This window comes from Cordyceps javanica, chromosome 3 (assembly GCF_051103115.1).
Source record: "Cordyceps javanica chromosome 3, complete sequence".
Lineage (NCBI taxonomy): Eukaryota > Fungi > Ascomycota > Sordariomycetes > Hypocreales > Cordycipitaceae > Cordyceps > Cordyceps javanica.
Window position 1 is genome coordinate 3,462,357 of NC_139297.1, and position 23,837 is coordinate 3,486,193.

A 23,837-nucleotide genomic window follows, 5' to 3' on the forward strand; every position below is an offset into this window, starting at 1 on the left:
TCATCGCACTGCCCAAGGATCGTTCTGTGCGAAAGGATGCGTTCTGCAGCGACGGGCGTCTTCAACCGCACCCTCACCAACCTCGGGCCCCTCACAACCACCTTTACACCGGCGCCGTCATGTAGCGCCCTCGCGAGCGAGCCCGGCGCGGGCTACATCTTCTGGGCCGGCCCCCTCAACGCTGCGCGGCCTGCCAACGGCCAGCACGTTCCCTACGGCTCCGTGGCCTGCACGCCGCAGGACCTCGCGACGTGCTATCCCGACGGCGAGGCGCGCCAGTCCATCCTCGCGCGCGGCTACGAGTTCACCCAGCCCTATCACTCGCCGGGCTACTACTGCCCGGCCGGCTGGACCGCCGTCGCGTCCGCGTCCTTTGACAGCGCGTGGGGCAACCGCGACATGCCGACGGGCTACGACGCCGTCGTCACGGCCTTCGCCCTGGAGGTGCTCAGGCCAAGCGAGACGGTGACGGTCTGCTGTCCCAGGTAAGAACCTGCAAAAGAAAAAATGAAAAAAAAAAACGAAAAAAAAAACGAAAAAACCCTTGTTACCACCGCCAACCGAAAAAGATCTTTCTCCTTTTTTTTTCTTTTCCGTATTTTTTGCTAATGACGGGGGGGCCTGTTTTGCCTCTGGTGACGTCCAGCGGCTACCAGCCATTCGCCGGTGACGTACAGTTCCAGGTCGGCTGCACGTCCCGCCTCGGTCCGGCGTCGTCCTACGGCGTCAGCGAGCGGTGCTTCAACGATCGCCCGACGACCACGGTGAATTTTCTCTTCTGGGACCATCGCGTCACCAAGATCGAGCCCGTGTCCGACGCGCCGACAAGCTTCACCCAGCTGCCGCTCGAGACCCTCACGAGCCCGACCTCGTACGAGATCTTCCACACCATGCCCAACATTGTGCTGGTCAACAACGGCCAGGCTAGCGAGACGACGACAACGACGACGACGACGACGCCCGCTTCGACGTCAGCAACACCGACGGCCGCCGGCGACGGCAAGAATGGAAGGAAGAGCGCGGCGGTTGGCTGGAGGGCCAAGGCACCTCTTGCTGTAGCTGTCACTGTTCTGGCCAGTGCAACTGTACTGTTTCTGGCGTGAAAAATCAGTGAGAGCCAATATTGGTTGCCAACCATGTGTAGGTACAAGCGGCCTGGTTTTTTGGTCGTCTCAGAACAGCACCCTTCTCTATACCCATGATTGGGAAGAAGCTCATGGATTGTTCATTGCTAAATGAGCTGGATATATCACTAGAACTGCTTGTCACCCGAAATTTAATTTAATAAACTAATTCTCAGCACATCGTCATTCGGCGATCGAGAACCTTGTGATTGGCCTGCATACACTAAGACGAGTTCAACGGCAGACCAGATTTTGCAGTCTTTCTATAGCACTGTTATTCGTATCGGTCATATAATTGGCTTCATCGCATATCATGTCTAGAATCACATAATTTTCTTGCTTCTTTGAATCAAGAAAAAAGTATTCACGACAACGCGACGTAGGTAGTTTGTCGTGTCGCTAGGCCCCTGCTCTGCTCTGCCGCACCGCCGCTGGAAGCGCCAAAGGGGGCGGCGGGGCGAATCTCTTTTCCTTCTCACCCCATCTGGCGTTGTCGTTCGACGTCAACCGTGTCCCTTTTTTTTTTTTTTTTTTTAATTTCCAGTCTTCTTTTTTACTTCAACTACAACACCCGCTCACGGCGGCTTTCAGTCTTTCTTGAATTTCCCGTCCTTCTTTTTTTCATAGCTTTTTTGCATCTCAATTCTTCTTTACTCTGTGCCTCCCACACCCGGACCACACGCCCCGTGGTAGTTGCGACATCCTCTCGTTCCCGGCAGGCCGCATGTCAATGTCGACCACGTTTCAATAACCATGGACGGTGATCCAAGGGTCGAGCCGCAGCTCGACTCCTTTAGCTTGACGTTTCCGCTGCCATACCGAGTCGGCTTCATCGTGACCCTTGGTACAGCTCCCCCACCCCCTTTCCACCTCTTTCTTCCGTGACTGAATTCCCTTTTTTTGCTAATACGATAGCGAAGCCGTATGGGGTTGGGGCCTCAACCTGCACGGCCTGCAGCTCTCGCGCATCGACGTCCCCTCGCTGATACGATACCCCGGACGTACGTCGCCGGCCGCGCTCTCGCACCACCTCTCGACGTACCGGTTCGCGACCGTCCTCTCGAGTCTGTTTGGCGCCTCGATTGTGCTATTCTGGCTGCTCACCTGGCGGGTGCCGCAGCGGGTGGTCGACTACGACTGGATCCCCATGACCTACCTCGTCGCGCTGGCCGCGCTCTTTGTCGTGCCGCTCCGGAACCTGCCAGGCCACGGCCGGCGGCGTTTCCTGGCGACGCTGCGCCGCGTCAGTGTCGGCGGCATCGCCGAGGCCAAGGACGGCAAGTTTGGCGACATTCTCCTGGCCGACGTGCTGACGTCGTACGCCAAAGTCCTCGGCGACGTCTTCGTGACCGTCTGCATGTTCTTCACGGCGGGCGGTTCCTCGACGGACCGGCCCAACAGGAACTGCGGCGGGGTTGTCGTGGTGCCGCTGCTCATGGCCGTGCCGAGCGTGATCCGGTTCCGGCAGTGCATCATCGAGTACCTACGCGTGCGGGACGCGCCGTACCACGAGTCGAGCGGCTGGGGAGGCCAGCACCTGGCCAACGCGCTCAAGTACTCGACAGCGCTGCCCGTGCTCGTTACCAGCTCCATGCAGCGCAGCGCCGAAGCGGCAGGCACGCCCGCACCAGGTCTCTATCGGGCATGGCTGCTGGCCGTAACGGTTAACTCGCTCTACTCGTTCTACTGGGACGTCACAAAGGACTGGGACCTAACCCTGTTGGAACCGTCAAAACGCCACGAGGTGCTGCGGGCGCCTGCGTCGGCGGGCGGCTTCCCGTGGGGCCTGCGCGAGAGACTGGTGTTCCGCCTGCCCAACCTATACTACGCGGTGATTGTTCTGGACCTCGTGCTCCGGTTCACGTGGTCCATGAAGCTGAGCCCGCACCTGGACCGCTTCAGCAGCTGGGAGAGTGGCATCTTCCTCGTCGAGTTCCTCGAGGTCTTTCGCCGCTGGGTGTGGATTTTTTTCCGGACCGAGACGGAGTGGATTCGCACCACGAGCTCGCCCGTCCTGGGCTTGGATGACGTGCTGTTGGGCGACTATCGAGAGCCGGGGGACGGCGATGACGATGACGACGATGAAGATTTCTGAGGGCAACATGGCAACAACATGATGCAACCCGCCAGGCATCAAGAGCGAGGCGGTGAGGACGAAGTGAGGGGGTTCTGCACACGGCAATCCTAGTTTAGGTAAAGTGCTTCTAAACTTGGCACATCGCGAAGAAGACAAAAAAGGCTGTTGCGGCATGGCTTGCACAGAGAGGGTGGACCCTTGCATTTCTTCAGACTACTCATGTTGGTGCACTACTTACCAACAAGGTGCAATGTTTGCGCACTTTAAATGCACTTTACATGCTAATTATATCAAACTTTATGCAACAAGAGGGGGGCAACCACTTCTGCAATGATGACCACAACGGTTTGCGATCGACGCCGCATTTCGTCACGCGTAATGTGAGGAGCAGGGGCGTCTTTTCAAAGTCCCCGCGCCGCAGGCTCCTTTGTCCTTTTCAGATTTGAGAGGGAGAGGGAGAGGGAGAGAGAGAGAGAGAGAGAGAGAACGAGAGTGATGGAAGCGGGGATAGATTTGGGGGAAGTTTTGCGGCCGTCCTTGTTATTGTTGCGGTTTGCGTTGTGGTTGCAGCTCCTGTTTCTGCTACTGCTACCGCTACTGCTCCTCGTGGTTCTCTCTCTCTCTTTTTTCCCCCTTCGTCTCTTTTCTCACCTATTGGTTGAGGGCATTGTTACTTGTGCTACTGAATCCGGGTTTCCGATTTTCCCTTTTGGGCCGAACACGCACAATCACGGCAGGCCCGATTCTCACTATATCACGTTGAATGCAATGCATGCACCCTCCCTTCCCCCTCTCTCAAAAAGGCAGCCAGCCAGCCAACCCGTTGCTACTTTTTTTTGGGGTCACCCACAACCCGAGAAGAACAGGAAACGATGAACAGTGTTGCCTGCCCCACGACGGTGCGATCCCATAGCCGAACACCCCCAAGCGGGTGCGGGCGCCAACATAGAACATGGGTGGCGCAACGTGTTGCCACGCCTTGGATGCTGGTAGGTTCGTGTCTCACACCCTACTTACCTACGCCAGCCCCAAAAAGAAAACAACTCATGATGCTAATTTGTAGCAAAAGAGGTCAAGTGGGAAATGGAAGAAACCAAAACAAGGACAGGGTCTGTCGTTTCTCTGAATCACTACTCCCAAAAGACGCCTTTCGAACTGGGCAAAACGGCAGGGTTGGCTGCTTTGGTGTGCGTGTCGTGTATCAATGTATCAATGTAGCAATGTATCGATGTATCGATGTATCGATGTATCGATGTATCAATTTATCAACATGTGTGTACCGATGTAGAAATGTGTGTGTGTGGATGTGTTGAATTGGTCGAGGCTAGGCTAGCTTTCTACCTGCATTAGCTGGCTCCGCTTCCCGAACCCTGTCCTTTTTTCGTTTTGATTCATCAAGCAGCCGGCCGCGAACCCAACCAGTCCAGTCCGATTTGAGCGGAAGTTTCGGTAATAAGCTTCCCGAGTTCTGGGCATGGCATGAAAAGCGGGCTTTATTACGGGCTCCAAAAAGGAGATGGGACGACGATTCGCGATTCTTTTTGATCGCCCATGGAGAATGCAAAGGTTTTACCACATGAAGAAATTGGGGAAAGGGGAGAGCGAGAAAGAGAGAGAAGGAAAAAAAGAGAAAGAGAGAGAGAGAGGAGTAACTGAGAGAGAGAGAGAAAAAAAGAGGAAAACAAACAGAGGGCTTTTCTTCCCCCAGGATTTCCAAGACGTATCTATTATTATGCACAGCGCCGCAAACAATAGCAACTCGACCCCTCCTCACCCCCCCTTCCCCTCTCCCCTGGTCGCCGATCTTTGTAAAGGACAGAGAAAAAGCTACATCTTTAGGTGTGAAGGCAAGGCAGGAGGGGAAAGGCAATAGGAAGAGAAGAGGGGGAGGCGTTGGCAGTGGCACACATCGCCCTCCATCATCAACGACACCGAGACATGCCATCCAACTCACCCAAACGCCCTCGTCGTGCCCACCCCCCGCCACCTCTGGCTCCGGGTGGGTGCCCGGCTCGCCCATCTTGTCTTGTAGGGAGGGGGGGGGGGACTTTTGTGCACGTTTTCTTCTTCTTCTTATTCATAAACAGATATATCGACTCTGGGGTTCCCTCATGATTCAGAAAAGAAAAAAAAAAGGGCCCCAAACGAACAACAGAAACAAAGAAATCAGGTACCCGGGACGTTCCCGATACCGTGTGTGTGTGTGCGCGTGTGTGTATGATGCGTGCTACTGTTTAGCTTTTACTTTGGTCATACAGCTTCTATTGGCAGTGGCTACCCTTTTTCTATTTTCCCCCTTCTTTTCTTGTCTTGTTCGTTTCTCTCTGCCTTTCCCGTCTTCTCCTCTTGCTGCCGCGAGAGGGTTCACAGGTTGTACCAAGAGGGCGACCGCATCACTACTTCTCTTCCCGACTCTTGCGATACGATGAAGAGTTGCTCCGTACTCGTGGTCGTCCCCTCCGCGTGAACACTATACTACTGCCTCACGTCTTACAGCGCTCGTATTCTCACCAACGCCGCAACACAGCAGTCTTCCCGACCTCCTGCATTTCTTCTCTTTTCAAAGCGTTCCATCTCATCTCGCTTTCTATATATATATATATATTCTCTCTCCGACTTGCTCACGCTCTCGTCTTACTGCAGGCTGGAACACACATCCTCCTCTTTGCAGCCTTCTTTTCTCCCACCTCGTCAGCGCCTACCACTACCAGATAGGCCTCTCGCCTCGGAGATCAACATGGCTTACCCTCGTATCAAGCCTGCCATCGCCTTGTCCGAGGAAGAGGAGCGTGACGCCTACCCTCACCCGGGTCGCCGCCTCAGTAAGTATGAGGCGCTTTACCGGGAGAGGCCACTTCCCCAGATCCCCTCACAGCCCGCCCGGGGGCCTTCGCCGCCCAGCCTGCGCCGTACGTCCGCCGTGCGCATCTCTTCCCAGCGACGCGGACAGTCAAGCTCGCAGGTCCAGGCCCGCACGCGGACCGCCGCAGCGGCCATCACAGAAGGCACCACGCCGCCGCCATCATCATCATCAGAGGACCTTCCCACGACGCTCGGCGTGCCGAGACCGCCTTTCGCGATGCAGACGCCAGGCAATGCGCCACCGCGGCCGGCGGCCACAGCCAGGAGAGAGTCGGCCTTTGCGCGGGGCGCGTCGGGGCCCCTCTCGTCGAGAAAGATCAACAACCTGATCGGCCACGCCCTCGACCTGCCTCCGGTCGACCCCTTTGACCCGCATGAAAGGTTCAGCTTCAGCTCCGCCGCGGGCTACTCGGAGGGCGCCTCCAGCTCGGCGTCGGAGCCCGAGGACTGCCCCGGTGGGCATGGCGCTTCCGACGGCGAGGAGGGGCTGGTGCCTCTGCTTCTCGAGGTGGACGAGGACGGCTTCGTGAGCCGAGAGATCTTGTGGGTGCCGCGCGCGCCCGTCGCCGCCATGACGCCGCCGCCGCTTAACATTCCCCGGCACGGCAAGTCGGCCAGTGTCGGCTCCGCCTCCGACCCCAACGGCGGGCACAGCCCGACACTCGGGCTAAGCGGTAGTTTCAGCCTGAGCAGCTGCGAGCTGCCCATGCGGCTGACTCCAGGGCACGGGCAGTTCACCGACAAGCGCGCCGCCAACGACTACCACCGCTTCGCCGTGGAGCTTGCCGGCCCGTGCCAGGTGAAGAAGGCTTCCTGCCAGCAGGAGGAGCCCCCGGAACAGAGCAGCAAGGGCACCAAGCCCGTGGCAAAGCTCCGCCAGGCCAGCACCGCGGCGTTTATCCGTCTGTGGGATAACGCCCGACCCAAGGACACCAAAACGCAGACTCCGCCGCCGGCCCTGCTGCCTGTCCTGCCACCCACCCTGCCGCCGCCGCGGCCTCCGTCGCCCGCTTTCGCGCCTCTGGCCGAGTGGGAGCCGCGAGCCCCGTCACCTGCCGCCTCCTTGGACGAGACCACGCTCAGGAGGCACTGCCCGCCGCGACTGTCGGCCGTTGGCGTTCAGCCGCCGCCCTTGCCGGGCCCGCACCAATATCGGCTGTTCCCGCGGCAGAGCACGGCTCCGCTGCCGCAGACGCTGCCGTTTCAGCCCCGGCCGCGGCCGTGGCAGCCGTCCAACACGTCCAGCGCCTTTGACTGCGACACGGACGAGGGCGAGGAGGAGCACGATGCGAGTCGGCGATGGTGGCGGCGCAGCGACGAGGAGGACCGTCGCTCGGCGTTGTCGGTGCCGTCCATGCGCCGGTCCCGGCCGCACGACGACGACGACAACGACGACAACGACGACAACGACGACAACAACGACAACAAGCCGTCCTCGTCGGGCGGCGGGGTCGTCAAGGGCCTCCTGGCCAACGCACGGGACCGTGCTTGGCGCTCGCCGGCGGAGCGGCGCAGGGTCGACCTGCGCAAGTCGATCAGGGTGCTGCACGCATCGTCGGAGGAGCTGGACGAGGAGGAGCCGGGGGCGGGGGCGACGGCGGCGCCCAACGCTACTAACAAGTCAAAGAGGCAGAAATTGCGGCAGATACGCAACTTGGAAGCGTACTTTGATGGGGCCGGCATATTCCTGTAGGTGACTTGTTGGTTTGGTTTTGGGGGGGAAAGGATAGGGGTGAAGGGGGGTGGAGGGGGACACGCAGCATAGCATAACGATATCATGAACTCGGTTACTGGATCGATGAGGAATAAGGGAAATGAATGGTCAGGCGCATCACCGTGGTATTAGCGAAACTGATTCAAATTGAAACTCTGTCATTGTTACATGATGGCTTCCGGGCGGTTGAGGTAACAGATATGTAAAAGAATCGAGTACAGGAAATGACGGCGTAGCGATAAGGCGTCCGGCAACGTCCGGGGGGGGTTTGGTGCGGCGGCCGGCGCCGGAGCGCGTCGAGGCGAGAGACTGGAAAGCAGAGGGAAATTTTGGAGACGGCCTAAAGATACGCCACGTTCATGGATGAGTTGGAGATGTCTCTAGTGACCCTGTTGGAGAAGGCATGAGACTAAAGAGGCGCGGGAGAAAGAGAGGGGATGAACAAGAGACTGGGAAGGCGTGGTTTGATCATGTTGAGTTGGCTGTTTGCTGCCAACCTGTTTGCAGGTACAAGAAGCCCGTTGTAACAAAGTGACCCCCACAGCGCCACAGGTGGCTGATCGGACCTCTTCCAACCAACCCGGCTCCGAGTTGCTCGCCGGCCGGCCTTTGGCAGCTAATGGATCATTATGACAGCTACACCCATGCAGCTTGATCCAATCAATCCTGAAATACCAGCTTTGTTTAATGCAGTTTTGAGTTACTAGAGTAAAACAAAGGCTTTCTGTGTGCGGCGTCTCTCTGCCCGATCGCTGCTCCGTCATTCGATTTATCGTCTAGCGTGTCAGCTGTTTGACTTGCGACTGGGCTTTGGACTCGTGGAGAGAAGATGAGGATATTCAACAGCGTAGCAGCAATATTTTATTTGACTGGTCATCATTTTCTTGCTTTTCATCTTGGATAACAATTCAAGACAAGAGTCTGTAGGCAACCACGCTCTTGTGAAATGTGATGCTATCATCGCAACCAGCTGAAATGCAGTAAACGACTACCTAGCTATTGTACGGACTACTACTGATTGGCTGCGAATAACAAGCTAACAGACAGAATAACATCAAGAAACGCCACAATGTGGATGCGCGGGGTGTAAGTAACTAACTTGGCCGTATGGATACAGAAATGGACAATTACATATCAACTACCCGAGCAACTCACTGGGCAGCGGCACCTTGCAGGGCCCGTGGTCGGAGGTTCTAGCTGCCTTTGGGCCTCCCTTTTACATCATCACAAGCCACAGGAGCCGGATGCGCAACCCAAACCAAACACCACCTTCTTGTCCATCTCGGCCCGTTTTTTTCTGAAATTTGTAAACGTCTTTTGGTTTCCTTTCTTCTTCTTTTTTTTCTCCCTTTGGGGTAGTGGGTTTCTTGATACTTTTTCCCCGCAAAACATACACATTGCTTGATTGCCTCCAAAAAAAAAAAGGGCATAGCTCCGTCATCATTGTCAGCTACGCAACACCAGAACTCGGGCATCTCCAACCCCGCCAAAACGAGTTATACACCCCAACACGGCCCGACACCTTGTTATCGCCTCCCCCCCCCTTCTCCTCGCCTCTTCCCCCGGGCCATTTCCTGCATCTGCGCGGTAGAGTGTTACAGGATAGCATGCTAGAGTCTACCCAGAACGGAGACTATACACAACCGCCATCTCCCACACCACTGCAACCACCAACTTGGCTGACGGCTGCCTCGGCTGTGGCTCATACCGTCAGGATCACACATATACCCGGCCCCGACCACATCACGGATATAGCGCCAACTCCCGCACCAGACTCAAGTGGTCAACACCAGCATCAGCCTCTGCAAGACTCTGATTGTACTTTTGAACTCGCTTCGGCGTACTATGATGCCGCCGCCATGGCACCTCTAAACCCGTTTTCCAAGGTATGTTGAGAGAGCCGTCCCTGCCCATCATGTCTCCGTATACACCATGCCCCCCCCCCATCTTCTCCCCCTCATCCCTCCACTACAGACCCCAGACCGACTTGCATTAGATTGCATCGGTCCCCTTGTGGCGCGAGCATCTCCAACTTTTTGACGGAGGATGCCAAAATCCACTCGCATAGGTTGGAGCTAGCAGTAGCCCAGATTCAGCCTGCATAGTCCGGTGCCATTCGTCGAGCAGGGCGGCGGCCACGATGAGACGGCTTTCCTTGTTCACATGCGTGCCTCTGGTTGTTGTGCCCATATCTCTACCCATGTCTGGCCCCATTTCCCCAACAGGCGTTGCCCGGATTTCGGGGATCCCCTCGTTACTTCACACGTCTTCCATTGCCATGCCTGTATATCCTTTGTCTTGCTTGTACCCAACGTCGGCCTGTTCAACAACCTTTTCATCATGTTCAACCCAATACTGAACAACCTTTGTCTGCGGCAGGCTGCCATTCATCGTCTCCGAGCTTACAAGCCGCCACCCTTCCCGCTATGGGATCGTCTTCCTATCCGGATGCGCGCTGCCGTCCTGATTCTACTCTACGCTGATCGTTTCGGAGACTTGCGTGTGGTGATTACCATGAGAGCAGCCAGCCTGCGCAATTTCTCAGGCCATGCTGCCCTCCCCGGTGGTAAAGCCGATACTATGAGCGAATCTCCTTGTAAGTTGTTCCTCAAAGACGCAGCTCGGCTGCCTCATCTCTCCTCCCACCCATGGCATCCTCTCTCACACACATCCCAACTACAGATCAAATAGCGAGGCGAGAAGCCTGGGAGGAAATCGGTCTGCCCATGGAAGACCGCAAGATCCCGAAACCCTTTCGCATAGAGAAGCTCTGCTACCTGCCCCCCTTCCTGGCCCGCACACACGTTGTCGTTACCCCGTGCGTGGCATACCTGCACGCCGACGCGGCCGCGCCGGGAGAGTCGCCCCCCGTCGTGGAGCACACGCTGGTGCCGACGCCCGACGCCAGCGAGGTCGCGGCCGTCTTCACCGCGCCCTTTTACAACTTTCTCAAGTCGAGCGACCTGCCGCCGCAGCCCGGGCACGTCCTGCCCCCCGGCCACTGGTACGACGGCGCCTGGATCAACTGGAAGGACGTCGCGTGGCGCGTCCACAACTTTTACGTGCCCGTCAACAACCAGCAGGTGTCGCGGCCCGCGCAGGGCACCGCGGCGGTGGAGGAGACCAAACAAGACATTGACTTTGAGGGCCGCTTCAAGGTATGGGGCATGACGGGCCGCGTCATGGTCGACGCCGCCCGCATAGCCTACGGCGAGCCGCCCGAGGTCGAACACAACCCGGGCCTGGGCGACGCCGACATTATCATGATTGCGGAGCAGGACGGTGCCTTTAAGGAAGCTGCCGGCAAGGGACCTTCGAGGATGTAGAATGGGTATGAGACAAGGACTCTTCTATAATATTGCACGGGCTACATTAGTAAAGCGTACATTTTTTTTCCCTATCAGTAGGTGACGCTGACTTGATGCTGAAAATAGAGGCGACTGACCATGCCACGGATTGCTGTTGTAGAGACGACAAAGCCAAGCAGAGGAGATGAAAAAATGGATTCATCGAGTGAAAAAAGTTTGGACGGCATCTTTTTATAGAGCAGCGAAGTGATCAAGATGAATTCATTATTCTTTGGTGCCATGTCATTCTGGTCTCTTGATGCTTGCAAAGTGGTTGATGTTAATACACGTAACTGTTGACATTGTTCCGCTACTATAATATCGAACTCTTGGATGGAAAAAGCCCCAAGGTACAAAAGAATTCATTTTCCTAAAAAAAAAAAAAAAGTTACCAGGAGAGCCGCCTTTTGAGAGCGGCAAGTGACGATCATGGTACCTCTCTCTTGGACAATCTGGGGTCCCCAAGTGCACTAAGCCCAATCCGATCTACCGCCCACCTAGGTAATCAACCAGCTGCCACCAAAGATCCCGAGGTTCAAGTTGCCGAACGCTTCATTCTAGCAATCTACAAGCCTCCCCCATCCCAACCCAACCCACCGACCGCCCTTGACGCACACCCACCAGCGAGAGCTGCTCTCTGCTACTCTCCCGCGACAGAGCAAGAAGAAGAAGAAGAAGAAGAAGAAGAAGAAGAAGAAGAAGAAAAGACCGCTGCGACCGCAGTCATGGCGACCGCCACCACCGAGCCGCGACCCTCTGCGGCAGCGACACCACCACCACTTCCCTCCTCCTCCTCCTCCTCCTCCACCACCACCGCCTCGCCGTACCCGTTTGCCGCCGCGCCCGACATTGTCCGCGCCCACCAAAAGGACGCCTACTTCACGGGCCACCTGGCCAACACGTTTACGGAGCTGCACCGCCGCGTCCTCGGCGCCCGCGCCACGCACGCCCGCGGCCCGGAGCTGCGCACCGCCGCCGCGCTCGTCTACTTTGCGCTCACCACGCTGCCGGGCAACCGCACCCTCGGCGAGGAGTATTGTGACCTCGTGCAGGTTTCGTCATCGTCGTCCCGCCGGGGGGGCGCCGCCGGCAGCCTCCCGGGCCTGCGGACCCGCGCCGCCTACATTGCCGGGAGCATTCTCCTCCCCTACGCCGTCAGCCGCACGCTGCCGGCGCTGCGCTCACGTCTCCGCACCGTGCTGCAACGCCGCATTGATGCGCTAGAAGGGAAGGAGCAGGAGGAGGACGACGACGACGACGAGGACGACGATGACGAACAGGACGGCAAGCAACGCAGCGGCGGCAGCGGCGGCCGTGGAGGAGGCCGCGAGGTGCGCCTCTGGCGGTACGTTAACACGCACCTGAGCAGCCTGACGAGCGCGGCGCCCGTGCAGGCCGTCACGCTCGCGCTCTTTTACTTTGGCGGCGGCTACTACGAGCTCACGAAGCGGCTGCTGTCGCTGCGGTACGTCTTCACGCGCGCCGTGCCCGACACGCCCGACCGCGCGGGCTACGAGGTCCTCGGCGTGCTGCTGGTCGTGCAGCTCGCCGTCCAGGGCTACCTGCACGTGCGCGACACCCTCGCCGAGACCCTCGCCCCCCCGCGGGACCGCGCCGGCGCCGCCGCCGGCGGGCTCGTCGACGTCTCCCTCGACCACGACAACGCCTACGGCGCCGCCAACAGCGACCTGCTGCTGTCGGAGCTCGGCGCCCGCGGGCCCCAGGCCAGCCGCGTCGACCTGGCCGCCACGACGCACACGCCCCCGCCCCCGCCCGGGGCCGCCGGGGCCGCCGCCGGGCCGCGCTTCGACCTCGACGACGCCGCCGTCATGGCCTTCATCAAGGGCGCCCAGCAGCGCAAGTGCACCCTCTGCCTCGAGGAGCTCAAGGACCCGTCCGCCACGCCCTGCGGCCACGTCTTTTGCTGGGAGTGCATCGGCGACTGGGTCCGCGAGAAGCCCGAGTGCCCCCTGTGTAGGCGCGATGCGCTCGTGCAACACATTCTCCCGCTGCGAGTGTTTTAGGGAAGGGGGGATGATGGGGGTTGGAAGAATGTACCGGCATCCTAGAGCGGTGGAGGAATGGCAGAAGCATGCACATGATACCACGAATCACTAACATTGTGTAATTTTTTTTTAAAGAGCGGAAAGTTCATGTATATTATCCAAAATGCAAGAGACGCAATACTAAACAGCTCCTGAGATAAAGATGAAAACAAACTGGTCATGAATGACAAAATAACAAATACTGGTAGATGCCTTCGTTTCATCCCCCTTCTTTCCTCTGATCTCGACGAATATGCCTTTGCTTCCTGTTGAAATATGAAATGTGAAGAATCAAGTATGAAGAAAATGAGAAATGAGAGAATGAGAAATGAGAAATGAGAAATGAAAAAAAAAAAAAGGAAATTCGTCCCTCCCATGGTATAATCATTACCCCGTCATTAAACCTTCCTCGAAGCATTGTATTCTGTCTTCCCTGTTGTTTACCTGACGCAAACATTCTTCCTCTTTTCGAACCCATATCGAAGAGCTTCCGAGTTTTCCTGTTCTTGGTATCAAGTCTTTGTTTTTTCTTTTCTTTTCTAGGCCAGGGGTAAGCACCCACGTGGCCGTTTTGTTTATCCCCGTCACAGACGAGAGCTGCGCTTGTTATACACGAGGTCCAGCGAATCACTCCTTGTACTAGGCAATACCTAATCACGGGAGCCTGGAGCTGACAAGGGTGCCTGCTTTTTGAACTTCTGCAAGAGCCATTAAAAAGCGGTACCGTCCCCGTCTATTGGACTGATGAAAAGGGGGCGAGGGTGGAATACAGTTGATGGTAATAGGTATGATGCAAAAATGTCATGAAAATGATGTGGCCCAAACTCAACGAGGGGCTCAAATGCCAAAACACGCCAATAAAAAAAAATCGCAAATAATGCCTCGCGGCAGCGGCCGCCGAAGCGCCAGAGTTTATCAAACGAGAGCCATCCGGCCAGCAGATTCGACATTAGTCTTCCTCGAGGGCAAAGACAACAATCTCGCCGCGATCGTTTCTGCGCAGACGGAGGTTTCGCCAAAGCTCCTTTTCGTCCTTGACCTTGGAGACGGCGGAGCCTGACGACTTGCGCTCGCGGTGGTAGCGCTTCAGGGCCTTGTTCATGCTGCAGCCGCGGCCACTCTCGGGGCCCTTGTTGACAAAGCTGAGAAACATGTCGGTGCAGGGCTTGAAGAGGATGACTTGGCCTTCGGTCTCTGTCTTGGCAGCGTCCTTGTTGAACTCGATTTGCTTGGGGCTCTTGGAGCGACGGTGGTGGCGCTTCTTCTCCTTTGACTTTTTGGACTTTTTGGAGCCTCCCGTAATCCTGGTTAGGATGCTGCTCTTGCCGTGCTTGCCGTGCTTGCTCTTTTTCAAGGGACTGGCGGGTGTGGCTTCGGCTGCATCACCAGAGTAGTCGGGAGAAGGAGGGAAGCGCATCAGGCTCTTGAGGTTGCCAGTGAGTCCGGAGTGAAGCACAGGAGGGGCATCGGTCATCTCCTCATCGCCAGCGACGTCAATGTGCAATCGCTTGCGCTTCTTGTCTTTCTTGTCGCCATCTTTGCTACGACGGCGTTCCGTCTTGGGGCCGGGTGTGACATAGGCATCGGTATGAACGGGTCCGTTGCCATATTGGACGAGGTGCTCATCTTCGACAAGATATTTGTCGGCGTCATATCGAACGAGTGAGGTGCTCTGGCTTTCGGCAGGTATGTCCTTGACGAGATCGATGTTGGAGGCATTTGGTGTCTGGCCGGTGGCAACAAGGTAATCAAAGACGTTGAATGGCTGCTCTTTGTGGGCGGGAGGAGGGGTAGGTGCCTCGGGAAGAGGCTCGACGGGAGAGCGCTCGTCTTCGGTTTGGCCTTCGTACTCGGCCCACTGAGCGTAGCTGGCGTCGTCGGGGACGTCCTGGACGTATGATTGATGAGCCATCATCTTTGTCTTTTTGGCAGGCTGCGGGTTGCTGTCGTGTTTCGACGCGGAGTTGTTGGCTTGGGCTTGGGCTTGGGTTTGGGCGGCGTTGTTCTTCTTTGGCTTTTCTTTGTATAGGGCTCCCTGATACTTTTGAGCTTCAGTCATGCAAGACTGTGATTATACGTTAGCGGAACATGCATGGGACGAAGCAAGGAGCGGTTTTTGTGAAAGGACGAGGTGGTATAGCCAGCGACTTACAGTGTGCGAGCGGTACTGAACACCAGGAAAATACACCATGCAATCAATGCATGTAAACGTAGCGCCGTGGCAGCGGTTGCGATGGGGGTCGAGCTTCTTCTTAGTGAGAACGTCGCCGCACTCCTGCAGTTACAAATGTGAGTACGAATATTGTCGAAGGTTGTCAAGTCTTGTCGGGTAGGAAAGAGAGCAGAGGGCGAGTGGGAGCGAGACGAGACGAGGGGGAGCTGTGAGCTAAATCGCGGGGGAGATGACTTGGGTTTTGATGGTTTGGAGGGATCAAGGGCAAACGCGACTATGTAATAAAGATATTGAGAGCCCGGCAGTGTGGGCCAGGCCAGGGGATCAGCGGGCAGGGAAAAGGGAGTTGGGGAGGTCCCAAAATGGTGCTGATAGAGTGGGATGGTGTGTGTGTGGTGTGTCGGAAGTGATGTCAGGTCCGGGTAAGGATAGAATCAAGGTGGTGTGGGCTAAAAGGGACGCATGGAAAACAAGCGGCGCTAGGGAAGAAAAGGACAAAAAAAAACGGACGACGAATGCCTTACCTCGCACGAGAAGGACACCATGATGGGCAGCGAATAGAGGGGGGCGTATGATTGGCGAGAGGCAAGAATTGAGGGTTGGGTCGCGATGTGAGTGGCTGTGGAGTAGTTGGACGGAGGAGTCTCAGAAGTGCTTGGGGCGCAATGCAGATGGAGCTTGCTGTCTGGAGTGCGTGTTGGAGCGAGCGTCGAGGGGTGGGAAAGGATTCGAGACGGGAGTGAAGGGGTAATGGAGAGAAAGAGAGAGAGAGAGAGAGAGAGTTTTGGGGGCCTATTCTTGTTCCTTGTTGATGGAGGGTGAGACGAAGGAGGAGGGGAGGGCCGTGTGGTGGTGGGCGTCGTTGGTGTCGGCAACACGAGATGAGAGAGGCGTTTTGTTTGAATGTAAGGGAGGGGGAGGAAGCGATGGCGCCAGTCCCGGTGAGAGACTACTAATACTCAGCAGCAAGTACTTAGTGTGGTGTTTGGTCCGGGTTGGAGAGGAATGCACGAGGCAACTCGGAGCGGGAGTATAGCAAAGGGTCGTTGTCGAGGTTCGCAAATGGAATGACGGGAGGGAGAAATGGAGGGGGGGTCGCCAGAGGTTGCAACAACGGGGGTCAGGTGGGCAAAACGTAAATTTTCCTATGATGCGATGGCAATGATGGTTTGTCGTCGGTGTCGGCCTCGTTGTCGTCAACGTCGTCGTTGTCGTTGGTACTTGAGCAGGGCACTTGGGCAGGGTAATCTGGACTGCGTACTGAGTTTCCGTAATCCGTTCCTTGAGCTAGTACTCGAGCTGGTACTTGAGCTGGTGCTCGGTACGAGATGTTGGTGATGGCGTTTGAGAACAGGTACCTCCTTGGCCAGGGCAGGTTGAAAGAAATGCTGGCGCGACCAGGGGGGGTGAGCCCAGGGAGGGGACGCCGAGCTAAGAAAAAAGGTGATGTGATACCAATACGGATATTATTGTTGAATGACGAGTTGCGTAGGCGCTGATACTATGGCAGGATGAAATTGGATGCTTTGTTGATTTTTTTTTCTTTGGTAAAGAAGAAAAGGTTTGGTGGTGTGGAAGAAGTGCTGCTGGTAGACAAAGGAACGACGACTGCGAATTTTTTTTTTTTCCATCTATTTATTTACTGTTATTCCTTTTTTTTTCCCTCTCCCCTTTCCCTTTTTTTTTTTTGCCGCCCACTGTGTGTCCATCCATCTGGGGTGCTGCCAGCTGGCAAGGCATGGATGGGGGATGCAGGTAGCAAGTAGCAGGTAGGCGGGCAGGCGAAACATGGCCAATGCAGCCAAAATAGCCAAAATAGACAGCAAGGCGAGTAAAAAAAGCAGGCTGCAGTCTTCTCGTCGTCATCCCGTACTCTGCGCATTCCCATTGGTAATCGACTCCATTCGCTGGCTATGCTGGCTGTGCTGGATGCTGCACAACTGCACTCGACTGATTCACTCACTCACTCGCTGGCCAAACAAAGAAACATGAAAATAAAAACAAGCCCAATCAACACCCGACAGGTGGCCCAGTGACGCCCAACAGCGGGGTCTTTCAGTGGGTTGCTGGGGAAGCACAGCGCTGGCAAGCCCGGGAACCAGTGGCCGTCGAGCCCCGAGCCCGTCAGCCAACTTACCTGGTCGGTACTTACCTACCTACCTTACCTAGGTAGATTTTTATGTACCTTAAAGTTTGTAGTTACCTACCAAGCCAGCCAGCCAGCCAGACCCAGGGCGTACCATTTTGCAATTCGTCCAATAATGTTCTTCTTTTTCTTTCTCAACAAGTACCCGTACTCCCCTACTGAGTTTACCATCCATTTCCTGCCCAAACCCCAATAATAAACAACATGAGACCATTACTGTCTGTCCGTACCACCCCGTCTCCGTACTGGCGTAATTTGTCAAGCAAACCTCATTTTCGGCCTGAAGCAGTGCCAAAGCGCTGCCAGTCTTCCCCCACCACTCGGCGCACGCCCCCCCATCAGGTTGCCGGGGAGTCTGGCTTTCACTACTGACGCGTTGATTGGCCAGTTACCTCTTTTGTCACCCAAGAACCGCAAGGCAGCTAGGTCACATGAGCTGCACATTTCTTTCACTGGAGGGCGTGTCCTTAGATGGACGACTTTCTAATCCGTACCTACTGGCTACTTACTTACTTACTTGCCCACCAGCAAAGCTTCAGATTACTTACTCTGTACAGATTAATATGTAAGTACTTGAGTACTGAATTGTGTACTTAGGTAGTCTGTAAGTAATCTGTACTTGCGGATCAATCCGTAACTCGTCCTTCCTCTTCCTCTCCCGCTCGACCTGTTCTGGTGCCTGAAGTAGAATAGATCCGCCATCCTTGTTTGCTCGCTTGATGTCATTCATTGTCTGCATAACATCACTCCAAACGTAATACACGGCCATGCTATACACGCTATATTAATATTGTACCACTCTCCCCTCTCTCTTTCCTCTTCGCTTGCCGCCGTGCTTTGCCTTTCTTCCCTCGCCCCCCCCCCCCCTCCCTCATCACTGTACGTCCGCATGACTGGCCGCTGCTTGTTCAAAGTCCAGCCGCCCAGCCAAAGCCATCCTGCCTACGCGCCCATACTGACCACAAACAGCCTCGCTCCTCGTCATTCGTCCCGCCTGCTCAAACCTTCTCTTTATGACCCAGGTTGTATACCCGTCGGCCTCTTCTACGTGGTTGTACAGGGTATCGACGCTGCATCAAAGCCCGGGTAAGTAGACTCGGCGCCCGATCAAATGGTCCCACCACATCTCTTGTGCACCCATTGTGCTTGGGTCGCCTCGTCACATTTCTCCTGGCCTACTGATTTGCCTGCGAAACCTTGCGAGCCTGGTCAATCGTGGACAAGACCAGTCAGTGGTTCATCCTGGTGCTGCTGTGGGCATTGACAAGTGACAAGGCTTCCTGGCATCACTCAGCTTACTGAGTAGTCGCCGCCAAGCCGCAGCGCCCTCCTCCATGCTTCGCCTCGGCCGTTGCATTTACCCCCTCTTCTGCTCAAACCTCAGCTTCACATCGTCCGTCGAATCAGCTACCTGCTTCACCAGCCGAATGTTATTCGTTGGCTGACTGCTGGGCTGTCTTGTGCGTCTTTGCGTACGTCTGGCTTGAATGATCGACACGGCCAGAACCTTTGCTAGACTCGGCTTTTGGGAGAATGGGGATGCTACAATGAAGAAAAAAGCAAAAATCAAATGCCGCCGCAATCTACCCCAGGCCGCTCAGGTTGCGCCCCCAGGCGCAAAGTGACGGACGGGCTACTGTCCACCATAACTTTTTTTACATATGTCGCTCGGTATGGTGGCATATCCTGCCCACCACCTATTACATGCCGTGGCTCTGTTGCGTCGATGGTACAGGCACGCCGTGGCGAATTGTGGTTGCAAGGCTTCTGCGTGGCTTTTTTTTTCTTTCCCGATTCGAGTTCCGACTCTCGGTTCTCTCTGCAGTCTGTCTTTCTGTCAGCTGTCCTCCCAAGTACACAAACGTTTAACGTTCGAGTACGGATTAATCGTTCAGTCTTTGCTTCCTTCTTAGAGTACTAGTAAGCCCACTGTTTCAGGATCGCGCACGTCAACGCTTTCCCGGGAGCGATGCCGCATTTGGCCTCAGCCTGAGACGGTGTCATCCTGCCGCGGAATGCGCTCCCCTCTATGGATTACCTTCATCCATCAGCACATTACGCTGATAGCATTGTCCGCCGAGGCCATTTGCCATTTCAGGACAGCTTTCCCGATGTGGCCGCATGAGTACCGAGCCTAGACTAGAACGCCGTGGGGTGATGGTGCGAGTACTGGTGTTGATGCGCTGGCAGCCCTCCATTACCAGCTCGCCGGGATGTGCTAGCATCAAGCACTAGACTGTCCATCCTTTCTGGAACGCCAGTCACGATGCAGGTCCCAGGAGAAAGGGGCGCCAGCCCCAGCTTAGTAGCCCGGGGCCCCCAAGGAATCACCACACTTGACCATATTTTTCGGGCATGAGCGAGTTGCTACTTATATCTACCCCTCAAGCACCCGCTAGTAGCGTAGAGAGGCGAGAGAGTAGCGCCGCTTTGCGGAAGTCTGCCGCACACGTCGCCATCGTCCCTGTGCTTGTACCAGTAATGGCCATTTATGCACATAACATTGCTTGGGTCAGAGCGTCAAAAGCGTTACTCTAAAAGGAGGCGAGACAGTACTTGACAGACTATGAACCGGGGGAGACAAGTAAGTATGTGCTTCATCCCGGGACGGAATTTTGCCTCGCAATTAATGTAACAACGTCGTGTCAATGTCTCTGAGTAGTAACCAGCTTCCTGGTTTAGAAGTGGCCTTGAGACATTGACTCTCTGGCTTACCCAGATTTCCATTCGGGGTCCATACGAGGCCGAGGCTTGCTTCGAATGTGTTTGTAGCTCGGATAATGCATACCAGAGCATCAAGCCGTCGAGCGTCAAGCCTCGCTCGGCGATGTACCAGCTACTGACCCAGTAGAGACCTTCCTTTCTAGTCTTGGTCTTTTGTCCTCGAGACATTTGTGATATGGCCAGCATCATCTTTCCTATTCATCATGTGCTTAGCAAATGCCGTGTTTGCCAGCTCAAGTGGGCAAGTTTCCTGGGAGTTACGATTCATGGCGATTCATGACCCCCGTTGCCCCCTTTATCAGTACCCTTTTGCTCACGTTTGTGTGTCGTTTCAGCCACGGCAGTGTGTCCCAGATGGCCATTTTTTCATGGGATCGACATTTGTTACAAGCCGCCAAACCTGTCTCTCCCGCCAGGCGGCAAGGGTGCTGCTCGTATGAGTCTAATTCGCTACTTACGTGCTGTTGGCCCCCCCGCATACGCTGAAGCCCTTGCTAATAATCACGATGCTGAAATTGCGCCAACAAACCGCTCCTGCCAAACTAGAGCCTGCACCAGCCAATCAGACTGGTCGCTCCCGCACCCACGCACCACCCAAAACTCAGAGGCTTCAAGCTCCCCAAGCCCAACGTCATTTCAACAATTTGCTGCCTGCTGGCTGGCTTCCATCTGTTCCATCTTCACAGATGCCCGGCCTGGCGACGACTTCATTCAAGTATTTCCAACATGATATTTTAGGCTCCGTCTTTGCCAACGCACGCCTTTCCAGAACGCCCGACCGCCCAAGGCTTTGCTGCCCCCCGGTCGCCGCCGAGCTTCTGATATATTGGCCCGAAGAAAATATTTGACCCCTTGCCGCCACGGCTCGCGTGACAATTGCAGCCGAGCTCGGCTTTGCCCGCCCGAATCTCGACCCATACCGCCCACTTGTCCAATTCGACAGCCAGACAGATGCCCTCTAAAGAAGAAATGTCCAATTCCAACTCTCCCCCGTCGACACTGACCGGCTACCTGGAGCAGACAGCTTCGGTGCTCAGCTCTGTCGCCTCATATATGAAACTCCCGGCTCTTGCGTCGACGGTATGCCGCCCTGCAAGATTCGATCTGCACCTTTCCGTCACGGGACCTTGCGTAGACTGACAGTTCACAGGGTATCGCTGCGGTCCTGACTTCCCTTCTTTACTTCAAGCAAAAGTACGTCTCTCCAACACGCGTCATCATTGCCCTCGGTGCCATGAAGCTGACTCGTTGCGCCACAGGGCGTTGATCTACCCATCACATATGCCCGCCAATTCTCGAACTGATGTACCTCGCCCATCCCAGTTTGGTATTCGCGACTTTGAAGAATTGGTCATCCCGACAGACGATGGCGAAAAGCTGTCAGCATTCTACATTCGCGGCCCTCGTAGCCACAAAAATGCCAACATTACGATGATCATGTTCCACGGCAATGCCGGCAACATTGGCCATCGATTACCCATAGCGCGCATGATCATAAATACTACCGGCTGCAATGTATTCATGCTTGAATACAGGGGCTATGGTACATCGACGGGCGAGCCTGACGAAGCTGGCCTAAACATTGACGCGCAGACTGGTCTCAATTACCTGCGCGACCGAGCAGAGACCCGAGACCATCAGTATCTAATTTTCGGACAGAGTCTTGGTGGCGCCGTCGGCATCAAGCTTGCCTCCAAAAATCAAAGTAGGGGCGATGTCGTTGGCCTCATTCTCGAGAACACATTCTTGTCCATGCGCAAGCTAATTCCATCCGTTATTCCGCCTGCCAAATACTTGACTCTTCTTTGCCACCAAGTCTGGGCAAGCGAATCTGTGCTTCCTACCATAACCAAGGTGCCCACATTGTTCATCAGTGGCTTACAAGACGAGATCGTCCCGTAAGTGCACTTTTTCATCCTGCGATCCAACCTCGACATCATGATGATCAATATCACCCACAAAATATGAACCCGTGCGGCTCTGATTTTATCTTTGATTTATCTGAACCTTCTGACCCCTCACATTTCTCGCCTACCTGGTCTCCCGTTGCTGTATATTTGCTAACACCAGTGGTCAAAGGCCGAGCCATATGAAGCGACTGTATGAAATCTCTACCGCCCCAAGCAAAGTCTGGAAGCCGCTGCCTGGGGGCGACCACAACTCAAGTGTCCTGGAAGAGGGCTATTTTGAGGCCATCAAAGAGTTTGTAAACGATGTCAGGAGCGAGCATGAAAGCGAGAAGCAAAGACTGTAAATTCTGGCTGTCATCTGATTCACGACAAGGCATATGCCACCTGGCGTTGAAAAGAGCACCCGTGAGATGAAAAGCCTTTCACAGTCTGGCCTGAAAATAAGAACTTGATACCCCCTTTGTTGCATAGATGTAGAGACCGTGAACCGTCAAAAGAGACCACGAGATCAAACAGCCTAGCAGTCGGCCTTGACAGCCACCGGAGAAGGGGAGCGGTCAAGGATACGACACATATTATAGATTGAACGAAAGCATACTGTTACGCCTAGCCTACATTTTCTCTATCCCCCTCCCTCGCTCTTCCTCCCGCCCTTCGAGGGACCACACCAACTTGTTCGGCGCACCACTAGCTCCCATGAGAAGGCGGATGTGACACCGTCTTTCGGCATTCTTGCATCTCGTTATGCAAGCTGAGAAAAGAATGACATGCAGGGAGCTCCAACCGGTGCTACTGTCACATAGAGGGGTAGCCAAAGTCTTACCCCTCCATGTCATGCCCAGGCGCTCTTCTCTATTTCATCGCTGGGCGAATGACGATATCGTGTGGGGGACGCAAGCAGTGCGATTGCATCATAGCCACAAAACAAGGCCAGCCGGCATCTTTTGTAGCTAAGACATGCATATAGAGACCAGACCTTTTTGGCGCCCTCACCTGTCAAGTATCAAACGACTATATTTTTGAGGAACAAGAAGGTGTGGTGGCATGTAGACGTAATAGCCGTGAAGATTTCTGCTGTCCATGTGACTTTGTCCGTAAGATACGAAAGACGATCAAGAGGGAAAAAAAAAAACCGCCCCCCCCCCCCCAGAGAACATGGCATCGACCCCGTCCGTTCTCAAAGATGGCGCCTTTCGAGGAGGAGGAAGGGGGATGGAGGGGGGTCAGGTGATGGGCAAGCCCGGGCGGGTTCGGGTTGCATCCGTTGCGACAAGAAAAAGCGAGGCCGTTGATGGCCATTGCAACCCAGAGGGACTTTGCCCTTGCCAATTGTAAAAGGATTAGATCTCGTGATCTATGCGCACTGGGATAGAGTTTTCCTTTCTTTTTTAGAGTCCATTCTCTGCTGCTTGTGTGTGTGTGTGTGTGTGTGTGTGTGCGGCGCGCGTTTTGATCGCATGATGAGGTTAGTGGCTTGCCGTCTTGCCTTGTCTCCGGAGCCGGGGGGTGGGAGGCTTGCTCGATGGCTCGTCGCGGGGCAAAGACGCTGCAAGCTACGATGGGAGTTGGAGGGAGGTGTGGGATTATCAATAGAGTCATTATGATTATTTATCTCTTTTTGTTACTCGAGTTCTTTTGAAGAGCATCGACACGACTGTAGAGAGTTATACCTCGTCTTCACTTTCGGTGAGCAAGTAGGAATACGTAAAAAAAAA

General features: G+C 55.3%; 7 protein-coding genes across 7 annotated transcripts; 6 read left to right on the forward strand and 1 right to left on the reverse strand.

Annotated features, from left to right (window-relative positions):
- Positions 1 to 36: 36 nt before the first annotated feature.
- On the forward strand, positions 37 to 1,103 carry V2A60_005244 (uncharacterized protein; the record flags this gene model as incomplete). The annotated part of the gene is made up of 2 exons (XM_083256556.1): positions 37 to 485; positions 647 to 1,103. The coding sequence occupies 2 exons, from the start codon at positions 37 to 39 to the stop codon at positions 1,101 to 1,103; spliced, it is 906 nt and encodes a 301-aa protein (XP_083112682.1).
- A 774-nt stretch (positions 1,104 to 1,877) lies between these two features.
- Positions 1,878 to 3,219, forward strand: V2A60_005245 (EXS family-domain-containing protein; the record flags this gene model as incomplete). The annotated part of the gene is made up of 2 exons (XM_083256557.1): positions 1,878 to 1,968; positions 2,045 to 3,219. 2 exons carry the CDS (start codon positions 1,878 to 1,880, stop codon positions 3,217 to 3,219), a joined length of 1,266 nt encoding a protein of 421 aa, XP_083112683.1.
- Positions 3,220 to 5,938: 2,719 nt separating this feature from the next.
- V2A60_005246 (uncharacterized protein) lies at positions 5,939 to 7,756 on the forward strand (the record flags this gene model as incomplete). Its single annotated transcript, XM_083256558.1, has 1 exon — positions 5,939 to 7,756. One exon carries the CDS (start codon positions 5,939 to 5,941, stop codon positions 7,754 to 7,756), a length of 1,818 nt encoding a protein of 605 aa, XP_083112684.1.
- A 2,361-nt stretch (positions 7,757 to 10,117) lies between these two features.
- V2A60_005247 (8-oxo-dGTP diphosphatase) lies at positions 10,118 to 11,103 on the forward strand (the record flags this gene model as incomplete). The annotated part of the gene is made up of 2 exons (XM_083256559.1): positions 10,118 to 10,373; positions 10,460 to 11,103. The coding sequence occupies 2 exons, from the start codon at positions 10,118 to 10,120 to the stop codon at positions 11,101 to 11,103; spliced, it is 900 nt and encodes a 299-aa protein (XP_083112685.1).
- A 746-nt stretch (positions 11,104 to 11,849) lies between these two features.
- V2A60_005248 (ubiquitin-protein ligase peroxin 10) lies at positions 11,850 to 13,148 on the forward strand (the record flags this gene model as incomplete). Its single annotated transcript, XM_083256560.1, has 1 exon — positions 11,850 to 13,148. One exon carries the CDS (start codon positions 11,850 to 11,852, stop codon positions 13,146 to 13,148), a length of 1,299 nt encoding a protein of 432 aa, XP_083112686.1.
- Positions 13,149 to 14,118: 970 nt separating this feature from the next.
- On the reverse strand, positions 14,119 to 15,887 carry V2A60_005249 (LYAR-type C2HC zinc finger protein; the record flags this gene model as incomplete). Its single annotated transcript, XM_083256561.1, has 3 exons — positions 14,119 to 15,234; positions 15,322 to 15,444; positions 15,867 to 15,887. 3 exons carry the CDS (start codon positions 15,885 to 15,887, stop codon positions 14,119 to 14,121), a joined length of 1,260 nt encoding a protein of 419 aa, XP_083112687.1.
- Positions 15,888 to 21,181: 5,294 nt separating this feature from the next.
- V2A60_005250 (Alpha/Beta hydrolase protein) lies at positions 21,182 to 22,466 on the forward strand (the record flags this gene model as incomplete). Its single annotated transcript, XM_083256562.1, has 4 exons — positions 21,182 to 21,292; positions 21,363 to 21,406; positions 21,472 to 22,110; positions 22,292 to 22,466. 4 exons carry the CDS (start codon positions 21,182 to 21,184, stop codon positions 22,464 to 22,466), a joined length of 969 nt encoding a protein of 322 aa, XP_083112688.1.
- Positions 22,467 to 23,837: the final 1,371 nt, after the last annotated feature.